Source organism: Rhinoderma darwinii, chromosome 7 (genome assembly GCF_050947455.1).
Source record: "Rhinoderma darwinii isolate aRhiDar2 chromosome 7, aRhiDar2.hap1, whole genome shotgun sequence".
In the NCBI taxonomy this organism is placed as follows: Eukaryota; Metazoa; Chordata; class Amphibia; order Anura; family Rhinodermatidae; genus Rhinoderma; species Rhinoderma darwinii.
The window spans coordinates 32,078,429-32,094,832 of NC_134693.1; the positions used below are offsets into that span (position 1 = coordinate 32,078,429).

Genomic DNA, 16,404 nt, shown 5'->3' on the forward strand with positions numbered 1-16,404 from the left:
TGAAGCACCTGGGCCCCAATGCAAAATCTGTAACAGGGCCTTCCACCTACCATGTGCCATTTATAAAACTTGGGGCATCTTATGTGGGCCTTTGGGCCACCTCATGCACCAGGCCCCGGGTACGACTAGCACCTCTTATAATTAAGCCCTTTCTACTATACTATTAGCTTTTACTTTGATAAGGAAAAAACAACATGAAGGAAAGTTCTGTCCTCACTGCAATCTCTTAAGCTATGTTCACATCTGCGTCAGTGTGTTCCATTGTTCTGCTCCTCCAGAGGAGCAGAACAAGGGAATAACAGAGGCAAGGGTTCCGTTGGACTACGGGTACCAACCCAGATGTGAATGAAGCCTTACTGTGTACTCATCACTGCTGCAAATTTTTAGCTACAACAGTGTTTGCCTTACATCAATTGTAGTATGTAGAAAGCCCAATGAGACCTAACCTAAAGGCAGGTCTGAAATGGCCCACTCTGAAAAACCCTATGGAATAAAAAGCATGGATGAATTTTTTTTATTGGTGGAGGTCAGTCACAGCATTTATTGATTATAGACGGATAGATAACACTTACCGTCACTGGCATCTTAATCAATACCTGGCAAAATGGAGACATGTTTATGCTCGGCACCATAAATTACCACCATGAAATTACAAGTAGACAAACACGCAATAAAAATCCTTCTATTTTATTTATTTATTATATAATATTTTCATCATTGTGTATAAAAAAAACATAAAAAGAAAGGAAACAGCAAGCAACAAAGACAATCAAATATGGGAGGGCAGGCAGGCAGCAAGGAGGCAGCTAACAAGGGACACTATATGCCAGTGAGGCCACCGCAGATCATTACAAGTGGGCCTCTCACCTATACTGCATTACTTAACCCCTACATAACTCTAAACCTCTGTAGTTGAAAGCACGCACCTGCTAATAAAAATATAATTTTAAACATATCCTTGTATACAGAAAATATTTAGTTAATATAGTCTGAACATCTAGGTGAGAAATTCTTAACAATTAATGTCAATATACTTATAAATGAGAATCAAAGACAAATGTGTTCATGTAGGAGCAAGGGCATACATAGAGCAGGACCATACCAAAAATAAAAATGGCACCTACCCACCTGGAGCTGGTTTCTCACACTGCACCAACTGATATCAGGACATAAGGGATAGGCGGACCTGGCACTTGTTTGTCCAGATACTCATTTCTTCTTGCAGGATTGTGATTGTCCAGTCACTTACCAATACTGTGGTTAACCCTGCCCACAGGTAATAGATCGAGGGGCAATCTCCGCTGAGGCACCATCTTCTTGTGCTCCATAGTAATCACATAGTCTTCTTCTATGATACAAATTAGTCACCCCTCTTTTAGGTTTCTTCAGTTTCCTGTATATCCAGAATAAGTGCTTTTCCATTTTTTAGATTATAAATGTAAGTCATTTTATTATATTCTGCTTTCAGCATAGCAGAGAGCACACATTAAGGCTGTGATATATTTTTTTTTAACACAGTGGAATCGCACATCAAAGGTGTAAACTGTATTTATTGTGCCTCTGACACTTATGTTCTATTTAATCCCCAGGACGTGAGCTGGTTTTCCTCCTTCTAATCCTATCCGTCTTACTTTTTCAGCATTTGAACCTACTAACGTGACTTCCTATGTCTGCAGTAATGATCTGAACTCAAGCTTCTGCAGCTACACTGCTGTCTCCTCGAGCACAGTCTTGAGGGGGTTAATAATCCTTAGATCTGATTCCTAAGCTCCATCATTCACTGCAGAGGTAGGGTCTGTAAGAGCATGGTTAATAGGGGTATTGGAGGCGGAGAGGTTATGCGTAGAACAGACATCATGTGACTATTAGTGTTTTGGTACCCATGCAGGCAGGATAGTTCTCGCATCAGTCAATACAAGGGATGGCAAGGGTTGTGCTAGTCTCTCCAAGAAGCTATCAAAACATGTGTTACATTGCTTGAACAGACGCCTTGGGTGGATTACCGGGGCTGGGATTGAGCCGTCACACAAACAAGGGCAGGAGGCTTGGTGTAGGGGGGATTATTTATCAGGTGGGGGTCTATCCTCTCTGGATAATGCATCAAAGCACCAAGCTTCGTTCTCTCAGCTTGAGCTGTCCGGCACGTTCAACCGATGATATGGATTCTGCATTGGGGGGTCAAGGAACAGAAAAACTGCCACGGCCATGTGGGTCTAATCTGGGGTAAGAACCATCATCATTATCAAGAGACCCCACTCACATCTCCCGTCCTCTGTTGTCCCAACCCTCACATTGTTGCTGTTGTTCACATTACAATACATCTCCTCCGTCACCTCCTCCATAAACTCCCTAAACCCACAGTCTGTGCCAAAATGAATAGAGAAGCAGCAATCAATGTAAATTATGGTGTATATGGCAAATGAAGCGAGCAGTGATGATACATCAGTGCTGGTTAATGTCAAGCGGGGAGGGGGTATTATCAAAGGGACCGAGCTTAACAGCCTCCAATGTTTTGTCATTTTCTGCATCGAAGGAAAAATTCTGATCTCTGTGCACATAATGCGGGTCAATATGAAATTGGTTATTAAAGAATCACAGTCTATATATTTTATAGGCTCATTTCAGCTTTACTATAGTGCACATTATATACATTGTCTCTCGAGGATGTGATGAAGGATCTTGGTAGACTATAAAATCCATAAGAGCTGTTCCTCAAAGATAGCAGCAGGCAGTGAAATGAGAAACACAGATGACAAGAGTCTGTTGTATCTCCAACATCAAAGGATGTTCTGCGGTATTCACTCCGTGACATTATCATATACTGCAGTGTCTATATCTGAGGGGAACGAAAAGTAAACTATGAGGGAAACAGCCATTTGTATTAGGAAGGATGACAGGCGGTCACTGGAGAATGAGACTCATTTACAAAGTCATCAACATGATCTTTGATCTAACACCGAAATTGTGAGGACATGGATTAGGCAAAGTAGGAAATACCGGTCTCTTGTGCCTAGTTACTGCAAAATCTGCAAAGCCGAAGGGACTGAATGGTGCATAGAAATTCATGCAAAATACAGAAAGATCCTACCAGGATCATGTTAATGGATTTATGTACAGAGGATTTTGACAAATCGATGTGTTTTATCTTAATTGGTCAATGCATTGCTGCTCAGGGGAGATGTTAATATAATGATATGAAGAATACTCACAGGACACAGGGTCCAGCCTTTTTTTTTTTTGGGCCCTACACATTATTAATAACCTGTGACAAACATGCATAACAGTATTTCATAATGTGCAGCGTTCTGCTGCGTTTCATAGAGAATAAACCAAAAATAGCGTTTCCTAGGAATATCCACCCTTATCCCGCGTGCAATAAAATTAGAATAATTTTAAGGGTTAATAGAAAGAGATTATTAGATTTGAGGGCACAAACTGTGAAATCACCAATCTCCTTCTGGCACCAAGACCCTTATCTGTGGCCATCTGTGTCGAGAGCAAGCCAGGTTAAGGGGAGATGGCAGCGTTAGCCGGGATATTTATCCTAATGAAAACCTGAATCAGCAGCCTATATTATTCTCCTAACCTCATTGTCACGTATCTGCAAAAACAAACAAGGTTCTTAACAATTCTATAATTGATATTCACATGTAAGATATAATGTTAGTGTTTATAAACAATCCTATATCCACTGTGATACTTCCGAAGCCATTGTGCTACGCTTGCCTCCAGCTTTTTTTGTTATTTTTGCTATATTAAATCCAATTCAAGCATGGTAGGTGGTAATGGGCCTTTAAACTCATGCATCAGACATGATAAAGGAAAATAAAGCCTAGATACCATCGGTATAAATATAACAAATGACTTTATCTTCAAATACAGATTACTAAAATATATATCACTATATATAAATGTATATACATTGCAGCCAGTCATACTAATGGACTGTAGGACTATAGTATGAAGGTGGGGTTCACACATCACTGATGTTTCTTCTTTGTTGCCGAGACTTTCTCCTCCCCTTTTAATCAGATCTGTTTTTTTGGGTAAAAAAATATAAATGGCTGCACATGGTAAAAATGCTCCAATGTGTGAACCTGGTCCGAGACTTAAAAAGTATAAATACAAAAACCAAGACTACACAGCAGAATACTTAAAGTTAATTTCCTGCCAGTAACAGAAAACTCATACATATTTTATCTACTAGTTCCACTCTTTCATCCCAGTGTTTTTTACTCACGACTCCGAGTATCTGAAATGGGATAGTTGTCCCAGTCACGGTTCCAAGGTTCATCTGCAGGGCTGCCTCCCCCAGGTGCCATAAGTACACCTCCGGTAGCCCTGACCAAGTGAGCATTGTGTTATGCATGTACAGCTGTAAGGGTATGTTCACACGATTAACAAAATACGTCTGAAAATACGGAGCTGTTTTCAAGGGTTTTTTGAGCAACTTGCGTTTTTCGCTGCGTTTTTTATGGCCGTTTTTGGAGCTGTTTTCAATAGAGTCTATGAGAGAACGGCTCCAAAATCGTCCCTAGAAGTGTCCTGCACTTCTTTTGACGAGCCGTCATTTTACGCGCTGTATTTTGACAGCGACGCGTAAAATGACAGCTCGTCTGCACAGAACATTGTAAGACCCATTGCAAGCGATGGGCAGATGTGTACCGACGTATTGGAGCCGTCTATTCAGGCGTAATTCGAGGCGTAAAACCCCTCCATTACGTCTGAAAAGAGGTCGTGTGCACATACCCTAAGAGTCTAGGTCGCCCTGGCTACTAACATTGAAGCCACTGGGTTACCTGAACGAGGCAGACTCTTCTCAGGTACTTAAATGGGTATTCTTTTAATGTAATGTCTGTATAATTATAAGTTATACAATATTCTAATATAATTTCTGTATTAATTCCTCACGGTTTTCAAGATCTCTGCTTGTTGTTATTCAGTAGGAACATCCAGTGAATACAATTCTGTCCATGGTCATGTGATGGACGCACAGGTGCATGGCTCGTTACAGTATGTGTATCAGAGCTGTGTCTTCTAATGATCTCAGCACCTGTGTGTCCATCACATGACCATGGACAGAATTGTATCCACTGGAAGTAAACAAATAATATTCCTACTGAATAACAACAAGCAGAGGAATTAACACAGAATGTATATTGGAAAATTGTATAACTTTTGATTATACAAAAAATTACAATCATTTCAGGGGCGGACAGAAACATCTGAGGGCCCCTGTGCGAGAACAGTATATGGACCCCTTACTCTCCAATATCTCATCATAAATTAGCCCCTTATGTTCCTCTTACTATCTATCAGTAATTGTTAGCCATAAAATTTATTAGCTCAGGTATTTACATGCAATGTAATAGACAGAAGGAGGCTGCTTTGAGGTGACAGTGGGCCCCTGTACAGCTACAGAGGTTGCACCAATGTTATTTTTACCATTGATTAATTTGCTGAAACTGGACAACCCCTTTAAAGTACACCTAGGTTGAAGTAACGCTCAATTACATATTTTAGTTAAAGGGGTAATCCGGTTACAACAAGTTACCCCTATCCGTAGGGTAAGGGGTAACTTGCTGATTGGTGGGTGTCCGACAGCTCGGACCCCCATCGTTTACGAGAACGGGGATCCTAAAGTTGCCCGAACCCCAAGTTTTAATCGAGCTACAGGTTTCTCATGCGCACTGCCGCTCCATTCATTCTCTATGGCAGCGCTGGAATAAAACGAACACTGCACTCGGCTATCTCCGGCGCACCCATAGAGAATGAATGGAGTGGCAGTGCGCAAGAGCGACCTGACGCTCGGTTCAATCTTGGGGTTCGGGCAACTTCGGGCTCCCTGTTCTCGTAAACATTGGGGGTCTGAGCTGTCGGACACCCACCAATCAGCAAGTTACCCCTTACCCTACGGATAGGGGGTAACTTGTTGTAACCGGAATACCCCTTTAAGGTCAATAACTAACAGATAAATGACAAGAATACGTGACTAGTCTGATGCAGCACATCTATCAAAATGCAAGAAACATGGTTCCATCATGGACCATATTTAATCATGTTTGGCCCACCAAAGGTTGCTCTGATGGGCCCATGAACTAACATTACAATGGGACCCAGCCATGAGGTCTAGTAGTAGGTAATCCCACCTAAAGATGTTTATGGGGTTACCAATTGTTTGGGGTTATCTCACAAATAACCTGTTAGTCCTTACTCATGGATATGATCAGTATTTGCAATAATAATAGCCAAGTTTATTGTACAATTACAATTGTACATGTATATGTCATGTAAAGCTGTATGGCTGGCCCTCGGAATCATTAACTCTTGAGGTCCAATACTGTGTGGACATATAAGTAAAAAGTGAATCTTATTTTCTGTGCATGATCATTATATTGAGTGATCCCTAAGGAATATAAATATTTCAAGAGTTTAACACCACTGAAGGTTTTGATCATGGGGGTTGGTAGATATTTTCACATGATAGCACTTTCTTTTCATCAACGCCATTGAATAGCAGCCCAGACATTGTCCTCTATTGTAAACATTGCTTGATCATCGGCTCCCAGTCAGCATTTGTTTCTATGTCTGGTCATTTATTAGCAGGGGTAAACTATAACCAGAGAGCGATCATTGTATATTTTACAGGCTGAAAAATACGATGCTGGTTTAGAAAACAAACTAACTTATTTCCAAACCGTTTTTTAATTTTGAGAGTGTAATTGATGCGCATTTTGAGCTTCAATTACGTATTTTGTAAACATTTTTCGAAGTCCACTGGGGTTTCAAATAACTTAATTCACAAGAAAAACTCCCCAACCTCCACCTGGCACCGTTTTGTACACTGTTATGCATTGTTTTGGGAAAAGCATAGCTCACCTTTTTTGCCCCCAAAAACCCATCTGTCTAAAAAGAAAATGAGCAATTCAGTGGTGCAAAGCACATCTGTTGACCAGCAAGCCACATATGACCAGTCATTTGGTACCAGTGTATTTGATACCAGTGTATGTGGAGTGTATTTTCCGACCTCCCAGAAAAGTGGGAAAAATCAGCTCGTGAAATGCTTTAAGACGTGACATGCCCCTTCTTTTTTTTAAGCATCTTTAAGTCCAAATGTGGCCTTAGAACTTGTATGGAGTGAGTTGGTCTGTCATTTCTTTATGGCGAAGGGTCCTTGTGTAAACGAGCGCTGATCAATGAGGCAGCTCGTTGATCGGCGCTCGTTTGCTCCTTTCACAAGGAGCTATGTAAGTGGACAAGCGATCGTTACTACGATCGCTCGTCCCCGTACATTTCCATCATGTCGGCAGCACATCTCCCTGTTTACACAGATGTGCTGCCGACAAAGATAATATTTCATGCTGCATAAACGATTCGATCAATCGGTAATCGAGCGTTTGCTCGTTTACACAGTGCAATGATCGGGAACGAGAGTTCATATGAATGCTCGTTTGCCTGATAATGGGCCTTTAGTAATATATATTATGTTTGAAGACCTCTGCTGTTTTGTATAATACATTTGAATACATTAAATATGGTGTTTATTTTCTCAAAGACATATAGCTATGTATTTAGAATTTTCTGCTGGCAATGAAATGTGTTATTTTATGATATGATCTTAAAAGCACTTAATGTGACCAGTGGTAGTTTTTGTGCGTGGCGAAAGTATTTGAGGCTTGCCTACAGTACATGTTCCCATGCCAGTAGGGGGATTCAAGGGTGTTTTCTGGCAGGCCACGCAGCCTGCCTGTATGGTAAGATCCCAAGTAATAGTTGTCATGACCCACTGGTTGCGAAACCGTTTCCTATACAGGATTCAGGGAGGGTCATGATATCAACTGCCCGGGACCTGAGCATACAGACAGGCTGGAGGAGCTGCCTGCCGTAAGATACCTGTGGATCCCCTAATTGGTGTGGACCACATAAGTGAGACTTTAGGGCTGGGGTGTGCACCTCCACTACCGGCAATAGCTGTATTTTCAGCCTTTACTTGGAATATAATTTTAAATAATTGGGGCTTGAAGAGGATTTGCACCTGGAATCAAACAATCACTAATATGTACCGTATACATTTTTGAGATGATTTCTACTGTAAAGAAATAAACGTTCATTATTTTTTTTTCTATTTGTTTTTCAAGAATAATAGGTAATAGGAGCCATTACAACTCCAATAGGGACTGGCTGAATCTTAATCCACAATACAGTGTGAGGTCCATGCTGGCTGACTAAATTCAGCACATAATCTTAAAAAAAAATCAGATTGTGAATTGCTTTTAGGAAAATTGGCTGTATAGCCGCTAAAGTCACTTAGTTTTTTCTTTTTTTTTATCAACATTAAGTTTTTTATTTATTTATTGGATACCAGGGGAATAAGAAAATCTTATGCTATTAAACCTCCATTCTTTATACCTAATTGTAGATATTGTCTCCTCAGTTAAGAGTGTATTTCCTTTTTTCTATTACCATCGTGAATCAATGAGTTCCTTCCTGGAAATGCTATCGCTGTGGAATGCGGGATTTGACTTCCATGGAGACAAAACACTGAATCATTGAAAATACTGATGATGCATAATCTATCATTACTTACATTTCCTGCAGTTCAGTATTGGACTCATTATACTTTAGCAGTAAATTGTAATTGATTTGGTCTACATTGTCTGGGTGCCAGTACTCTCCATTCTCTGATTTGGAGTGCCCATGTAAGGTACCGGTAGGCAAACATTTCATTAGGAGCCGAACAAACCAATCTTTAATGCATGTGTTTATAGCCTGGTCATTGGTCTAGTAACTAAAGGCCCTATTACATGGGCCAATGATCGCCCAAACGAGCGTTCATAAAATTATATCATTATACTGTGTAATTAGGGCAACATTCAGTCGATGAACTAGCAAATGCATAATGAAAATGTATAGGACGATCGATCGCATTAACAAGCGCTTTTCCCTATACATATCCAATCATTGCTCCGTGTGATAGGAGCAAACGAGCGTCGATCAACGATCTGTCTTGTTGATTGGAGCTCGTTTACATAGCCCATGTCGTACCATGTAATAGTACTGTAAATAAGAGGAATTCTCTGTTTTTCTATTTATTTTGTTTATTAAACCTGATCATGTTTTAAGCTTGTATTTTTTAATATATTTTCTTTTGGATTTCTAACCCTGAGAATAGATATTTTAAGGACAGTAGTTACTATTTGTTTAGGTCCAGCATGTCCAAAATGAGATATATCTACATTGGGTACTATATTCACATGATATGTCCATGGATGTTCTGGATGTAAACAAATACATCAGTGCCAGTAGCCATGGTCCCTGAGGACTACTTTTCGTAACAGAATTCCAATTGAAGACAATCTTAAAATACCAGGCGATGATTTGTTTTTTTTCAGCTAACATTATTAAAAGATGACCTGTCACCTCTCCTGACATTTCTGTTTTAGTAGATACTTGTGTTCCCTCCCCCAAAAAATATTTTTTATCACTTTTTCTTAGAACATTGTTATGCCGTTCCTCTGTTATTCCTCCTATAGTTTTTTTTAAATAAATTAACAACTGGGTGTTACCAGTGGATGTGTGTCCCTTCACAGTCTGACACTGTCCAATCAGTGCTCAGACGTAAACTGTGAAGGGACGCGCCCCTTTGACAAGGAGAATGGTAACACCCAGTTGTCAATTTATTCATACATTTTAAGGAGGATTAACAGAGGATCGGCACAACACAGGGCCCTAAGAAAAGCTGTTACAGAATTGGTATTCACTGAAACAGACATGTCAGGAGACAAGTTCCTCTTTATGGCTTCATTCAGATGAGCGTATTGTATCCGTGTCTTGGGCCGTATGCACACGTCCGTGCAGTATTTACGGACCATGCTGTAATTTGTATAGAAGCACCATCCGTGTCCTATTTCTTTGCAGCTCATTTCTACGGCCCGGATAAATATACGGGAAGGTGTCTGTGGCCGATAGAAATTAATGTGTCAGTATTTTATCTGCAATTACGTATCCGTAATTGTGGATAAAAACTACAGATGTGTGAATGAGGCCTTAAGGCCCTATTACACCGGCCGATAAGCGGCTGGTGCAGCGAGCGCCCATCAACGAGACATTGATGATCGGCCCTCGTTTGCTCCTGTTACACGAAGCTATGGATGGGGACGAGCAATCATTACTCAGATTGCTCGTCCCCATACATTATTATCATGTTGGCAGCGTGTCTCCCTATTTACACAGGAAGATGTGCTGCCGACAATGATAATATTTCACTTTTTTAAAACAATACGACCAGCAGATGATCGAGTGTTTGCACAGGACAATTATAGGCAATGAGCGTTCTATGAACTCTCGTCTACATGAAAATCGCCCAGTGTAAAAAAAGATTCAGCCAGTCCCTATTAGCGTTGTAATTACCTATTGTTCTTGAAGAAAAATGAGAAAAAAATGATGAACGTTTATTTCTTTAGAGTAGAAATCATCTCAAAAATGTATACTGTACATATTAGTGATTGTTTGATTCCAGGTGCAAATGACCTTCAAGCCCCAATTATTTAAAGTGATATTCCAAGCAAAGGCTAAAAATACAGCCATTGTCGGGAGTGGAGGTGCACACCCCAGCCCTAAAGTCTCACTTATGTGGTCCCCAACAATTAGGGGATCCACAGGTATCTAACGGCAGGCAGCTCCTCCAGCCTGCTTGTATGGTCAGGTCCCGGGCAGTGGATGTCATGACCCTCCCTAAATCCTGTATAGGAAACGGCTTCGCAATCAGTGGGTCGTGACAACTATTACTTGGGATCTTACCATACAGGCAGGTTTACACAAGGAGATGTGCTGCCGACAATGAAAATATTTTACTTTTTTAAACCGATACGATCATCAGATGATTGAGCGTTTCTCGTTCATCTGCTGATCGCTGCCCTGTTTACGCAGGGCAATTATCGGCAAAAAGCGTTATATGAACGCTTGTCTGCCCGATAATCACCCAGTGTAAAACCCCTTTACTGTCCATATTCTGGATCTAACACTTGGACCTCCCATGGTTCTACTTAACCAAACGTACAGCATCATTGATCCCTAAGGGCTTAAGGTGTTGCGTTTGCAATACTGACGTATAAAGACATGGTCTTCTATGCCTAAGCTTTGTGAATCTATATTAACAAGTCTACGATACATTATTGCTGCCAAAATTTTATTCCATCTTGGAATGATTAATTAAAGCAGTAATTGTTCATCATAGAGCATTTCCACAGTATTTATACGTAGATGTTACATAACTTAGACGTAAAAGTTTACAGGTGGATGCTGCGTGTCAGAGACACGCAGGAACCGCTGTCACTGAAACCGTCAGGTCTGTGGGACTGACGGTTTCAGTGAATAGCAAACAATACAGCTGCTCTGTATAGAGAATACAGAGCAGCTGTTTATTAAAAAGTTAAAATATTTTTTTAATAAAATGTATTTACAAAGTTTATTAACACACACTAATACAAAACCCAAAAAAAAAACACTTCCAAACATTTACATAGCCTTTAAAATGTAACTTTCCCTTGTCCCTTCTTTGTTATTTGGATTTATTGGACTTTCATCTCCTTTCCTTCTCCTTTCTCTTATTTGCTCACACTACTGATTTGCACATCGCTGTGAGAAGCACCTTTGTTGTATTGTCATCACTAGTTATCTGGATTGTGTAACAATGTGTTTTTGTATTCAAAGATTATTTGGTTGTTCCGATGTATATGCAAAATTGACTTGTATTATTTGTTTTACTAACCCCCCCCCCCCTCCATCTACTTATTTCCTAAACCTCAAATTGGAAAAAGTACATTTATAATAACTATACTCACAGTTTATATTGTACACATGGCAGTATTTTCTGCGCTATATAACAGGAAGGGAGCAGGGTTGATATTGTAGACATGCCAGGCACTTTTTGGGGGGTTTGGTTAAAAGATGAATATTTACTAAAGACTTTATCAAAACTAAAATTGATCAACAGTCCACTAAAAGTACAGGGAATTCCTTCATATAGAACCCTTATATGTGGAACTGAAGCTTCAGTCTGAACACGTGTTGTCTGAATTGTTTTGGCCTAATACAATGAATGGATTGAGATTTACAAGGATGTATGTACCATAGAGGCAGACCATGCAGCCGCTATAGGGTCCCTAGAGTAAGGGGGCCTTGCCCAGGTTAGCTGCATTCCTAATTTTAATAGGTAATGAGAAACTAGGCAGAGTCGCTCTCTATACAGGTCCTACAAGCAAATATCATGGAAATATGGGGCAAACAAGCACTAAGAGCCCTTTTACACCAACCAATTATCAGGCAAACGAGCATTCACAGAACACTCGTTCCCAATCATTTCCCTGTGTAAATCAGCCGATGAACGAGCAAACGCTAGTTTTGAATGCCGTATAAATGCCAAAAATATTATCGTTGTCCGCAGCACATCTCACTGTGTAAACAAAGGCAGCAAGCCCCCTGTCACATATGTGAGCGTAGGCGCATTATCACTTGGCAGAAAACTACAGGGATTCCGGCACCACGTGACTGGGTCCTCAATCCGCAATTCAGAGTGGAATTGAAAATTAAACTATATTAGTAAGTGAGATGTTTTCCTCTGATAATAATAATGGCTAACAATTTTTTGTCACCAGATAACCCCTTTATAAGTCCTTCTATCCCAGGTGGTTAGGACTGTGCTGGTGTTAACCAGCACCTGAAAGGGGATCTATTTAATTAGTTGCTATGAGGCTCACTGACTGAGAATCTGTACAACATTGCAGAAGGAAATTTTCCAACAAGAAAAATCTCCTTGCAATAACCTGATATTTCCTTTTTCTTACACACTGGTGGAATAAGGATGATTAGATGTTTAACCAAACATCTGCCCTTGTGTCACCACCTTAACTTCTAGTTGACCTGACCACCCACTTTCATAGTCCATGTTTTTGTTTTTTTTTGGTCTCGTCCTTTTTTGTTGGTACTTGGGTGGATTAACAGGTATCCAGTTCCCATTTAGGATTATCTGCAACTTTTTGACTGCGACTTTACTGTTTGATTAGACAAGAATGGCAACAATAAGCATATTTATAGTTATATGGAGTTATCTGGATACAGTTGTGGTAAAAATATAGATGCAGCCAATGCCACACCATTGTCTTGCTTTTGTTTCATGTAGTGGTTCAGATCGCACTAGACTTGTCTGGATCACGAATAGGGTCCCAACCCAATTGTGATGAACAAAAGTATTTGGCACACAATGTTGTAGATTGAAGAAATCTTGTTTTATTAGAAATATGCCAATGACTTAGTGCGATGTTTCGGTCATTATGACCTTTATCAGGCACTGAGTCGCTCTGGCAGCGGGTTTATCCTGAAGTTGACGCTTGTGTTTCTAATTGCGGCTAGAAACACAAGTGCCAACTTCAGGATAAAACCACTGCCAGAATGACTCAGTGCCTGATAAAGGTCATAATGACCGAAACGTCGCACTAAGTCATTGGCATATTTCTAATAAAACAAGATTTCGTCAATCTACAACATTGTGTGCCAAATACTTTTGTTCATTGCTTTTGTTTCATGCTAGTCTTTATTGTTATACCATGTTCCATGTTTATGCCTATGTGTATGTATTTGTTATTAATTTGTCCATTGCCTTTCTTAGCAGGAGCAGAGGAATACGTACTCACCTGAGCTGCCTTTCACAGAAGTCAGATTCTCTAAGTGATTTCTCAACTTTACAAAATGATGCCAAACACAGCCAGGCACTAAAGTAAGCGTTTCCTTGCTCACATCCACACATATTATTTTTATATATATATATATATATATATATATATATATATATATATATATATATATATATATATATATATATACAGTATATTGTATTTCTTTTTTTTCATTAGTGTCATTTTTAATTATGTATTTTCATATACAGTGAAGGAAATAAGTATTTGATTCCTTGCTGATTTTGTAAGTTTGCCCACTGTCAAAGACATGAACAGTCTAGAATTTTTAGGCTAGGTTAATTTTACCAGTGAGAGATAGATTATATTTAAAAAAAAAACAGAAAATCACATTGTCAAAATTATATATATTTATCTGCATTGTGCACAGAGAAATAAGTATTTGATCCCTTTGGCAAACAAGACTTAATACTTGGTGGCAAAACCCTTGTTGGCAAGCACAGCAGTCAGACGTTTTTAGTAGTTGATGATGAGGTTTGCACACATGTTAGATGGAATTTTGGCCCACTCCACTTTACAGATCATCTGTAAATCATTAAGATTTCGAGGCTGTCGCTTGGCAACTCGGATCTTCAGCTCCCTCCATAAGTTTTCGATGGGATTAAGGTCTGGAGACTGGCTAGGCCACTCCATGACCTTAATGTGCTTCTTTTTGAGCCACTCCTTTGTTGCCTTGGCTGTATGTTTCGGGTCATTGTCGTGCTGGAAGACCCAGCCACGAGCCATTTTTAGTGTCCTGGTGGAGGGAAGGAGGTTGTCACTCAGGATTTGACAGTACATGGCTCCATCCATTCTCCCATTGATGCGGTGAAGTAGTCCTGTGCCCTTAGCAGAGAAACACCCCTAAAACATAATGTTTCCACCTCCATGCTTGACAGTGGGGACGGTGTTCTTTGGGTCATAGGCAGCATTTCTCTTCCTCCAAACACGGCGAGTTGAGTTAATGCCAAAGAGCTCAATTTTAGTCTCATCTGACCACAGCACCTTCTCCCAATCACTCTCAGAATCATCCAGATGTTCATTTGCAAACTTCAGACGGGCCTGTACATGTGCAGGGGGACCTTGCGGGCACTGCAGGATTTTAATCCATTACGGCGTAATGTGTTACCAATGGTTTTCTTGGTGACTGTGGTCCCAGCTGCCTTGAGATCATTAACAAGTTCCCCCCGTGTAGTTTTTGGCTGAGCTGTCACCTTCCTCAGGATCAAGGATACCCCACGAGGTGAGATTTTGCATGGAGCCCCAGATCGATGTCGATTGACAGTCATTGACAGTCATTTTGTATGTCTTCCATTTTCTTACTATTGCACCAACAGTTGTCTCCTTCTCACCCAGCGTCTTACTTATGGTTTTGTAGCCCATTCCAGCCTTGTACAGGTCTATGATCTTGTCCCTGACATCCTTAGAAAGCTCTTTGGTCTTGCCCATGTTGTAGAGGTTAGAGTCAGACTGATTAATTGAGTCTGTGGACAGGAGTCTTTTATACAGGTGACCATTTAAGACAGCTGTCTTTAATGCAGGCACCAAGTTGATTTGGAGCGTGTAACTGGTCTGGAGGAGGCTGAACTCTTAATGGTTGGTAGGGGATCAAATACTTATTTCTCTGTGCACAATGCAAATAAATATATATAATTTTGACTATGTGATTTTCTTTTTTTTTTTTTATATATAATCTATCTCTCACTGGTAAAATTAACCTAGCCTAAAAATTCTAGACTGTTCATGACTTTGACAGTGGGCAAACTATCAAAAACAGCAAGGGATCAAATACTTATTTCCTCCACTGTATATGATCCAATGTATCTTTGTAGCTGAAGATTTGGTTATTGTATAAATTGTATCACAGGCCTTGCCCAACAACTATAAATGGACCAATTATTCTGGACCTGTTTTCAGTGTCAGTTTCAAAACTATCATATAGTATTCCATTAAGTTCCAACTCCACATAGAAGGATTCGAGCACAGCATGTGTCCATAAAACCAACATTTTATGGATGGGCATTAAAAGAGCATACAGAAAAAAACATTTTGCCATTTAAGGCTTACAGTGCCCTTACTCATAGCATAGTTTTAACATGAAATACAAGCACAAAAATAACCAATCATCATGCAAGACCAATTATGACGTCACAAATAAAGAGATAGTAAGAAAAAAAGCACATATGTATCGGTCCAAAAAAATAAAGAAATCCCATTACATTGATTAGCAGGGGTCTTCGGCACTCTAGCTATTGTGAAGCTACAACTCCCAGCATGCCATGACAGCCAAACGCCTTATTATTACAGCCAAAAGCTCTCAGGGTTTGCTGGGAATTGTAGTTTCAGAACAGCTGGAGTGCCGAAGGTTGTTGACCCCTGGATTACAGCATATATAGCACACAATGATAAATAATATCCTTATTTTAATTTTAAAAAATTCTGTACGTGATTTTAATGCATATCATATCAATGGTTTTACGGACACACGTTGTGCTGGAATCCTGTGGGAAATTGGCACTATGTGGCCAGCTAATTGGCATTTTCACGTTGTTCAGAGCAGTATTCCATAATGAAATGAAAAATATATATATTTTTTATATAATATTACCTTTTTGCAGCCAAGCAATGAACCCATTGTCTGCACAAGTGCTTTGCTGATGTTCTTCTTCTTGCA

At 39.9% G+C, this 16,404-nt stretch overlaps 1 protein-coding gene across 1 annotated transcript in view; it reads left to right on the forward strand.

The window, feature by feature from the left end:
- The first annotated feature begins 1,793 nt into the window (after positions 1–1,793).
- RGS8 (regulator of G protein signaling 8) overlaps positions 1,794–16,404 on the forward strand; it is a 40,103-nt gene continuing 25,492 nt past the window's right edge. Inside the window, exons 1-2 of the mRNA XM_075833129.1 lie at positions 1,794–2,223; positions 13,667–13,774. Coding sequence (XP_075689244.1) covers positions 2,096–2,223; positions 13,667–13,774 — 236 coding nt within the window. The 5' untranslated portion in view covers positions 1,794–2,095. The remainder of the gene's footprint in view (positions 2,224–13,666; positions 13,775–16,404) is intronic.